This window comes from Microtus pennsylvanicus, chromosome 15, assembly GCF_037038515.1.
Source record: "Microtus pennsylvanicus isolate mMicPen1 chromosome 15, mMicPen1.hap1, whole genome shotgun sequence".
Taxonomy (NCBI): domain Eukaryota; kingdom Metazoa; phylum Chordata; class Mammalia; order Rodentia; family Cricetidae; genus Microtus; species Microtus pennsylvanicus.
In genome coordinates this window covers 16,348,246-16,358,690 of record NC_134593.1, presented here as the reverse complement: position 1 = coordinate 16,358,690, position 10,445 = coordinate 16,348,246, and the positions used below count along the sequence as shown (strand labels likewise).

Here is a 10,445-nt window from a genome sequence, read left to right as displayed (position 1 = left end):
AACTATTTGGTATAATCACAAGTTCATTTTCATCAGCATACATATTATCTGCCAACGTTCCCTGCTGAGTTTCAGTTAAAAATCCCTAGATCTGCAATCCTGCCTTCAACCCAAAACTATTTTCAATCATGCTCGTTGTCGACATTCATGGGCCTTTCATAGGACCTTCTCTGTATTCATGGGCCTCTTACAGGACCTTCTCAGAGACAAGAGCTCACCCTCACAGTCACACTGGATTCACGCCATCAGCTTTTGATAGCACCTACACTTGTGAGTCACAGGTCTCAGGAACTGAGCATGCTGGCCTGGAGAGATGGCTCAGACATATTAATGGTAGAGACTGCTCTTGCAGAGGGCCCAAGTTCAGTTCTGAACACCCATGTTGAATGTCTCATAACACTGTAACCTCAGCTCCTCTGGCCTCCAAGGGCGTGTGTACTCACATGCACATGCCCCCATCTGGAACACAGACACATACACATAATCCATAGTTAAAATCCTTGATGTAGATATACGTTAGACATGATGAGGGAACTAAACCAGTGAAATTCAGCAATATGACTGCTTAAATAGGATCTGAACAATGCCAACACCAGTAGACCTTCCAAAGTGGTTGGGGAAATACCAGGGGACCCCATCCCAAGATGAAGAGCCACAAACTATAAAGTGCTGAGAGAGGGAGAAATGGTCTTCCCCAAAGATGAGCCCTTTAATTGTTATTCTATCCCAAGTTGTCAGAGTTAAAATAAATAAAAATTCAAGCAATAATAAACTGACTCTGTAAGCTGGATTTCTATTTTCATCACTGTGGATGTTGAGAGAAAGAGAGAGAGAATGGTAATTAAAGAATAAGAGGCCTTGAATCTGAAGAGGATGGAGCCACCTGATGGCAGGCTTATGTTTTAATTTTTCAATAATTCCAAATGGTAACAGTAAAATTAGAACCAAAGCATCTCACCCCATCTCAGGAATTCACTGAGATTGGAGCTCTGTCCATCAAGCCAGTTGTGTTTAACAAGTCCATTTGTTTTTCCAAAGCAATGTCAAATGGCCCACAAAGTTTGTGTTGCCCTCATTCACTATTTTTGTTTGTTTGCTCTTTCTTTTTTTTCTTCTATCTATCCTGAAACAGGGTTTCTATGTGTGTCCCTGTGCATGCTGGAACTCACTATGTGGAGCAGGTTGGCCTTGAACTCACAGAGATGTGTCTGCCTCTTCTGCCGAGTGCTGGCATTAAAAGGTTTGCCAACACTGTTCTCCTTTTTTTCTAGGATGAAATCACACTAAAATAAATACTACTACTTAGCTGTGTTCACTTTAGTTATTGAATATCACTAAATTGGAGCTCGTTCCATGGTTTTAAAAAAGTCCCTCAACATGGATACAATATAATTAAGATTATTATATTCTGTAAGGATTTTATTGCATACCTGTATGTGCACGTAATGTATTGTTCATACATGGTTTCTTTTCAGGGAGGAATTACCAATTTTTATTATAGCTTATAGACTAATGTGTAACACAGAAGAGTTGTGCCTTGTTTGTGACCCGAAAATGACACAGAGTTTCAACCCCTGGACTGGATGATTAATATAAATCCAATTAATATCTGGACTGCAGTTAACAGCTGGAAAGCTTCTACGGATAACAAGTAGAAAAGGAGGAAATTCAATAAGCTCTGAAAAGCATAAATTTATGGAGATAAATAGGACCCAGGGTGCTCTGGAATTGTACTTGGTGTGCATGCTTAAACACACACTCACACACAAACGCACACACACACACACACACACACACACACACACACACACACACACACCTCTGTTCTTAGGGCAAGGCCAGCCTGTCTCAACTCCCAGAGCTGATTCACACAGCTCTCCCCATCACATGCCCTAGGCTCAGATCCTCAGCTCACTCCAGTCATTATCAGCCTCTTCAAGAGCTGGATCCCTGTCTCTCTCACTCCTGGATCTAGTCCACTAAACAACCACTCAAGACTAATCAAGGTTCTTGTTTATCTATTAAAGATCCAAAGCAACACTGTAGGAAATCAGCTGAAGTCCTCAGCAGGGAAGCCTGTGCTGATCTAATCCTACTGAGCTCTCGAGAGATGAATGCCAATACAAAGTAAACAGGTGACCAATACAAGCTATTGTGATTTGTTAGTGTACTTATTTATACAAGACAGTAGACACGATCATTGGTCACTAGGTTTCACTTGCTTTAGGATTTCTCTGTGACACCCTAGCAGTTGGGAGAGTCAGAGTGAGTGAAGATTAATTCATCAGACTGTTCCAACAGATGTTCCTCAGTATGATGAGAAGTCTCAGAGGTTAATGAGAAGATGTACTGAAACTCTGCCTCTCCAGATAGGACACAGTATCAGCTTTAATAATATTGCATAACTGTGTCTGTGTATAAGTAGTGCTACAGTTGTTTTGTGGTAAATTGGGTATCAGCATTATTTTTTCAAAAAAAAAAAGGGAGAAAGAAAAAAAACCAAAAAGTAAAAAACATGTTACCACAATGGAAAAAAAATGTAAGAGGTAACAAAAGCCACACTTTTGTCTCAGTGAAGGCACAGTGGACTTCCTGGGGTCTCAGACCCTCCTCAACCACAACATTAACACTCTCTTTTCCTGGTCTTTATCCAGGATTAGCTCATAGGATGTCATGTGGTGAGAGTGACAATTTTACCCAAACCAGGAAACTGCCTTAGCTAATAAAGCCAACCAGAGCAGAGGTGCACAGGTTTAAAAGGCCTGTGAGGTCACTGAGCGCTCACCTTCTTCATTCTTCAAGGGCTGTGTCCACTCTGCCCTCCTCCAACCTAAGAGCCTTCCTGGGAAGATGGCTCCAGTCCTGATTCTCCTGACCTTTCTTCTGCTGCTTGGAGCTGATGCAGGTGAGTGAACCCCCCTGTCCCAGAAAGATTCCATCCCATAATACCTCTGTGGAGTCTCTGCCCAGCTCTAGTCAGGAACTTCCTGCACTGAACCAGGAGCTTCCTGAACCTCAGGTCCCAGACCAACCCAGACCTGGAAGCCTGTCACTGGCTAGATCCTCAACAAGGTCTGAAGAAGAGCGATGTCCTCAGTAGACATGGTGGGCACTAGCTTCTCCCTGCTCTTCATGTCCCCTAGAGAGTGGATCATCCCCAAAAAGAGATGAAGCAGAGAATGCAAAGTTACTAAATGTATACCAATAACTGTACCTGAGCCCACACTCAGGGCAGGTTTTATTACCAGTAAGCAATGACATAAGCCCACCAGCTGAAGAATAGGAGCAGTATTTATTAATCTCCACCCTCAGGCTACTAAATCTAGAGGCCCAGGGTGACAAGATGCCTGTGCTGTACACTCCATTACCTTCGCAGTCTGGTTTTGCTTGGCCCTCCACTTCTTTCTGCAGGTCCCCAGCTACTGCCATTACACCAGCTGAATCCTACAATATCCGCTAGGCTCTGATTCCCTTGAGCTCTGATCCACCATCCCTCCAGCTAAGTAAAAATCATTCTTCCATGCAGCTAATTCATTTACTGAGAACCTAGGATATGATGAGCATCAGAAGAGGAGAACTTTAGAAAATCCCTCTCTAAAGACCTTGGGGTAAAAGGTGTTGAAATTAGCAGAAATCAAGACAGGAGAGACGTCCCGAGAGAGACTAACATGAGCCACTCAGGATCCCCTCGTTTCCAGAATCATGAAGAAAGAAGTTTGTCCCTCCATGTATTCGTAAAGCAGGGGCTGGATTACAAGTCCTACCCACCCCTTCTAAGACAGGGCACTAAGGCTTCGGACTCAGCAAAGATCATTCTATGTGCAAGGAATTTTGTCTACAAAAGTCTTGGGGAACTGCAGATACCACTGTCCACCTCTCCCTAGATCTTCCCTCTTACCTCATCTCCTGCTCCCAGACACCTCATATTCTGCCTTTTCTTTCAGAGGAGATCATCGGGGGCCACGAGGTCAAGCCCCACTCCCGCCCCTACATGGCATATATTGAATTTGTGAAAGATAATGGCAGAAGTGATAGCTGCGGAGGCTTCCTGGTAAAAGACAACTTCGTGCTGACAGCTGCTCACTGCATGGGAAGGTGAGGAGAAGGAGCTATGCTTCCCCAAGTCTAGTTTCCATCTCCTACTCATGGATGCTCCTCTGAGATCTCACTACAGGACAAGGCTGTTACAATGGAAGTCTGTCATCAGGGAAACTGAGGTCAAAGTGTGAGAGTTCAGAGGCAGCAGCACAGTTGAGTTGAAACCAACTACACTGGTCAGACTACAGCAGTGGTTGAGGTTGAAAGTGCACATTCAGAGTCAATGCAAACTTTGGAATATTGCCAGGAAACAAGAGCAAGTTCCCAGGAGTCTAGTGTTCTTGTAAGGGAAGAGCAGTGGTTCGCACCCTGAGGCCCTTCTGTCTCCTCAGTCCCCTCAGCTAGAGCCACACCCTGCCCACATGGCCTCTTACAGCTCCTGCACTGTGTCCTCTCTCACTCCACATCTTGTATCTGCACTCTGCTCTCTGCAGCTCAATGAAAGTCATTCTAGGAGCCCACGACATCAGCATCCAGGAGGAGACCCAGCAGACCATCCCTGTGGCTAAAGCCTTCCCACACCCAGACTACAATCCTAAGGATGACTCCAGTGACATCATGCTCTTAAAGGTGAGAACTGTCCCCACAGCTCTCTGTGCTCTGCTTGCTGCAGAGATTGCCCCTCCCCTCCTCCTCTCATCTGTTCTTTTTTTCCCTCACATCCTGGCTTTCATTGGGTTCCAGGAACCAGGCTCCTGGCTGAGCTGCTCTCTCATTCTTCTTCCCCAACAGCTGGAGAGGAGGGCAAAGAGGACTGAAGCTGTGAGGACTCTCAGGCTGCCCCGGAGTAATGTCCATGTGAAGCCAGGGGACGTGTGCTATGTGGCTGGTTGGGGAATGGTGGATCCAAATAATACATTCCCAGATACATTGCAAGTGGTAGAGCTCATAGTCCAAAAGGATGAGGAGTGTGAGTCCCGCTTGCCACATCAGTACAACAAAGCTACTGCGATCTGTGTGGGGGACCCAAAGATCAACCGAGCTCCCGCTAAAGTAAGTTGGATTGTCCTTCTCTCTGGGCTCCATGGAAGGAGAAGAGCAATCTGGCACCTAGGGACCAAACATTAAGGGACTCTTTTTCCCATTGGCCATTATCTTATTCCCTGGGAACACAGGTCACAGTAAATAATTAGGCCCTCAGAGCTGACAAGGAGCCTTGATGAAGGCAGCTGGCATAAAGCAGAATTGGCACAGCCCTCCTGACTCCGGGGCCCAGGCTTTAGAAAGCAGACCTCCATCTGTGTGTCGTCTTCATAAACAGGAGTCTCCTCCCAGCAGGCACCCACATTTGTCAATGGACTGGTTCTCCATGCTCACATCAGGCTCACTCACCTGTCCCCATGTTCTTAAACAAGAGCCTGGAGCTAAGGGTCCCACACACCTTCATAGGATGTAGATCATCACAGTGGAGAAAGGGCAGAGGATGAGCTCAGGAGAGAGGTGAAGCCCTAATCCTGTCCACAATCACAATGGGAACCCCAGGGACCCCAGGCCTGCCCTCCATTTCTCTCAACACACATTTCATACACCTTGGAAGGGAGTCCTGACATGAGAGGGAGGCTGGGACTAGGCTGAACAAAAGCTCAGTCCTCTCTGATTCTTCTTCATTCACAGGGGGATTCTGGAGGGCCTCTCGTTTGTAAAAACAGAGCTGTAGGCATTGTGTCCTTGGTCTGTATGGAAGGTTCAGCACCGGGAACCTTCACCAGAGTGTCAAGTTTCCTATCCTGGATACAGAAAATGATAAAACATAGCTAACTACAGAACAAACCAGGCCCCTCCCTGACTCACCGTCTTCTCTACAGCTGGGTCCAGGACTGTCCTAGGACAGAAGCAACCAAATCAATAAACGTCACTTTGCAGCATTGAAAGACTGGCTTCCTGCTCATTCACAGGGACCAACTCTGTGCTTAGCAGACCAATGTCCTACTTTTCTTCTCTGCTCACTCCAACAACACACACATCCTCGCCCCAAATCTCAGGCATGGCCATTGCACACCGTGTTTGTTCAGGTCTCACTTTGCAGTGCCCGCCCTTCTGATCGGCCTAAGTTCAGCACGGGTGTCTTTTTTCGTGGTGCTCCGGGTGAACATTTGTCCTCCTCTGTGTCATATGGAAGAAAGGAGATGAAAAGCACCATTGGACGTGGAGATATGAAGATAGAGCTGAGGTCGCTGTCAATGGTCCTTCCCGGATAGGGTATCTCTGTCCCACAGCTTCATCATTAAAGTGACAGCAATTTCAGAAAGGTCTGTTTTACATCTAGAATTTATTTTGGTATCCTCTTCTGGAAACAGGGCCAAGTTTCCTCCAGCCCCTTCTTTTTTTTGCCACCTCCTATGAATTATCAGCTTCTATGCTTAAAGTCCAAGCTAATCTGAACATGTCCCTACTTCTTATCCCCCTTTCTAGGACACCCAGATCCATTTGTGATCCAATTCATTAGAGTCTCAGACCTGTGGGGTCAGCCTAAATTATGACACATCAGGGAAGGGGTTTACAAATATCCAGACCAGGAGTGTCATCATAGAGTTTCCATGCAGGCCAGGGCTCTCAAAGTCTGTCCAACACATTTTACCTCACCTCCCACAAGCTCAGATCTAGGGAAGCTCTTCACAGTCAGCTCACTCACACCCCCAATCTCCCCCTGTGCTCAGCATCCATAGCAGTGGGGTCTCTCAGCAGCATGAGCTCCTCTGACCTTGTTCATCTCAATTGTTGCAGCCTTTTAGGCTATGGTGCCCTGCTGTCAGTCTTTGACATCCTCAAGGCAAAAGAATGAAATACACTGAAGTGTATGAGGTTTACAAATGGCCTTAGGCAGTTAGCTTCTATGGGAAATTATTCAGAAAATCGGCATTCAACTCCACCAGGAGTTGGCAGTAAGTACAGAATAACCCAATTAAGATGGCCTGTTTGTATTTCTTCGAAAGGTAGCAGATAACAGAATCAGTATGCAGATTTAAATCCTATGAGATGCACATATTCAGAAACAGAATTAAATATGAATCAGGAGGCCATGAAATAAAGAGAAATAAAAAAAATGGTGTGGAGAAGTTCCTGGAATTTTTATGACATTCTTGGTTACTGCTGCATCCATAATTCCTAAGTCTCATTGTTAGGCAGTTCTTGGCATGAGACTGTAGCAAGAATGTGTGGCTTTTTCTTAAATGAAAGTCTCCCTATGTTGGACTCACCCAAGCTTCTAGTCATGAATGCTCTTGCCTTAATCCAGGACTGGGGAGGCAGAGGCAGGCACATGGCTGACTCCAAGGCTATAAGTGAGAGACTCTGTCTCAAACAAACAAATAAGAATTCTTAAATTAATTTAATAATCAGAAAATTCAAAGCAGCCTTGGTTCAGGGTCCTGTCCTGTCAAACATTTAACAGATAACATGAGTGGTAGATACTGCTTAATGCCTGCTTATCCGAAACCGACAGAATGTCACATTCTTCTGGGAGATGGAAGAAAATCTCCATTTGTATCAGGTAACTTTCAAACTCAAGCTTTTATTTAGGAAGAAATGTAGGTGGCACACATCTTCCGACAGAGAACGGGAACACAAACCCTGCTCTGGAGACAGACTAAGGACCCAGCTCCTTTGGAGACAACAAATACAAAGAAGAGTGCAGAATCAAAGAAAATGCATGTTAAAAATCGCATGGTCACATGCGTATTCAGCTTAGAGTCATATTTACATTGAGGAGAAGGTTCTATGGCTTAAAATAATGTTGAATACCATTATTGTTTATGTTTCAGATTGGAGATAAAATAGTTTTCTACCAAAAGGTAGTTAACTAATCCAACAAACAGCATCAAAGATGTTGGGATGGAGGCTGAATTGAGCCTAGGATTCCTTGAGCAAATGACCTCAATGATATCTAATCTGTGGTCAGTAACTTTCTGAGATTCCACACAGAGATGAGCCCATGCTTATACTCCTTCTGGAGAGAAACTCCTGGGCTCCTCCCACTACTGTATGGTGAAGGTGTCAAAGCCACAATGCTTTGACCCGCCCAGCAGGTCCTAAGTTATTCCTGGGTCTTGAAGAGGCACTATTTGAAAGACATGGGGCGGGGGGGGGGGGGGGGGGGAGAAATGGACGCCAAGCCGTATTCCTTGTCAAGGCATCCTGTTTATTGAAGCAAGTTTATGTCTTATATACTCCTCAGTGAGGAGCTCAGGCAGGGGAGAACTGAGGAAGGGGGAAAGGGAGGAAGGAAAGGAGGAACTAGGCAGCTAAGATGGGCAGTTGCAAGGTCAGTGGCTAGAGCACCTGCTGTTAGTGATAAGCAGCAAACAAAGAAGACACTCTGAAGTGCCCTCTGAAGCTTGAATCTCCAAGGTCAGCATACAAAGTCTTAGTTAACTTTGAAAGTTTTGTGTCTCAAGATTTCCACCTCAAGGCCCTGTGAGACTTGAGAAAGGAGAAGCCTGAAATGGCTCCTGACAATGCTTTGCTCCCTTGAGCACACATTACAGCCTCTGAGTGGATTCAGAGGCTGTAAATGTCGTAGATACAAACTGCTTTAGATTCCTCTAGTATGTGGATGTGTCTCCCAGTCCTCACCATTTGCAGAGAGTTTATTCAGCTCCCCTAACATCTGTACTGATGTTCTACACCTGGGAAAGAAAATGCTTCAACTCATCAAGACCCAACTTCTCTGTTCCCCCAGGCCATTGCAATCCAGCAAGCCAGAGAGCATAAGACTCCCCTGAAGGATTCAGAACAGACACAAGAACACCGGTCTTCTCAATTGTGCTGGGAAATACATACCGTTATACCTGCATTGTTCTGTCCAATGTCATACTTCTGCAAGCACCATTTTCTGTGGACTTAGAGAATATAGACTTTCTGTTTCATATTTGTGTCCCAGGCCACCTTCCTTTGGTGGTTTTTAGTGATTATGTCCCTGTTAGGCTCATGTATTTGAGCACTTGGTTCTCAGTTGATGCTGCTGCTTGGGGATATTAGAAAATATGGCCTTGGTGTAGCAATTCCTTTGCTGTGTCAGGCTTTGACTTACACCATTACCAGTTCTCTCTCTCTCTCTACTATGGTTCTCTCTCTCTCTCTCTCTCTCTCTCTCTCTCTCTCTGTGTGTCTGTGTTTGCACACGCATGTGCTTATGTGTGTGTAACTGTATTGTATGGTTCTTGAGAATGCTGTTCTCATCCTGTGCAATATCAATATTTGTGTGCTCTTCCAGTTGTTAACCATGCCTGTCTGCAGTGTGATGCTGCCAGTGTTTTATCTTCCAAGTGAGGACAGTCAAACTGGCACCATCATATTTTCATGGAGACGTAGCAAACTTAGAGGTCATCAGTAATATTTTAATCTACATTGCCAATGGGTTTTTCATGGTATTTGGAAAACAAGTAAGAATTCCTATTTGAGTATTAGGAACACACACACCAGAACCTAGACTCACACATCACAACCCAGCTACCATTCTTTTTTTTTAAAGATTTATTTATTTATTTATTATGTATACAACATTCTGCCTCAGTGTATGCCCGCACGCCAGAGGAGAGCACCAGATGTGAGTACAGATGGTTGTGAGCCACCATGTGGTTGCTGGGAATTGAACTCAGGACCTCTGGAAGAGCAGCAAGTGCTTTTAACCACTGAGCCATCTCTCCAGCCTCCCCCTCCCCCCCACAGCTACCATTCTTACAATAGGCTCTCATTCTGCACTGCATCCGCAGCTGAGATGCTGAAACACTCAGATCTTGCTTTCTATTTACTTTTCAATTTTCATAGTAGAAATAATTATAGTTCCTTATCTCTTATTATTTCTAATTGCAGTATGGCTTCTATACCATGATAGAATATAATACAACTCAAAAAAGTGAGAAGATCTTTCAAGTGAAGGGGGGCATGCGGGTACTTTTTGTCAGGTAAATACAAGACTCTGTTAAAACTTTCAGAATTTGTAAGTGTTCATAAAAGTAATAACAGAGAAGGCATGACATGCAAACCGTGCTACCTGACATAGTAGCTGTCAAGGATGGCAACACAGGACAAAGCAATGGAACTGAGAAGAGACATCTTCTCAGTAACAACAAACACTTAAAGTTTCATTTTAGGATGGTGAGGATATGGTTCAGTGGGTGTGAGCACTATGTGAACAAGCAGGAGAATCTGAGTTCAGATGCCAGCACCAGCATAAAGATGCTGAGTGCGGTGGATGCGGCTGCATCCTAGTGTAGATACAGGAAGCCTGCCGATGCTTGCTGCTAGCAGCCTCAACAAAACAGTCTGTTCCAGGTTCAGGGAGAGACCCCATCTCAAAGGACTAAGATGGAAAGCAGTAGAGGACCCTGACATCTTCCTCTGCACTC

The 10,445-nt window shown here is 44.9% G+C and overlaps 1 protein-coding gene across 1 annotated transcript; it reads left to right on the top strand.

Moving 5' to 3' along the window:
- Positions 1-2,772: 2,772 nt before the first annotated feature.
- LOC142835567 (granzyme C-like) lies at positions 2,773-5,943 on the top strand. The gene is made up of 5 exons (XM_075949121.1): positions 2,773-2,905; positions 3,945-4,095; positions 4,533-4,668; positions 4,831-5,091; positions 5,713-5,943. The coding sequence occupies exons 1-5, from the start codon at positions 2,851-2,853 to the stop codon at positions 5,854-5,856; spliced, it is 747 nt and encodes a 248-aa protein (XP_075805236.1). The 5' UTR covers positions 2,773-2,850; the 3' UTR covers positions 5,857-5,943.
- Positions 5,944-10,445: the final 4,502 nt, after the last annotated feature.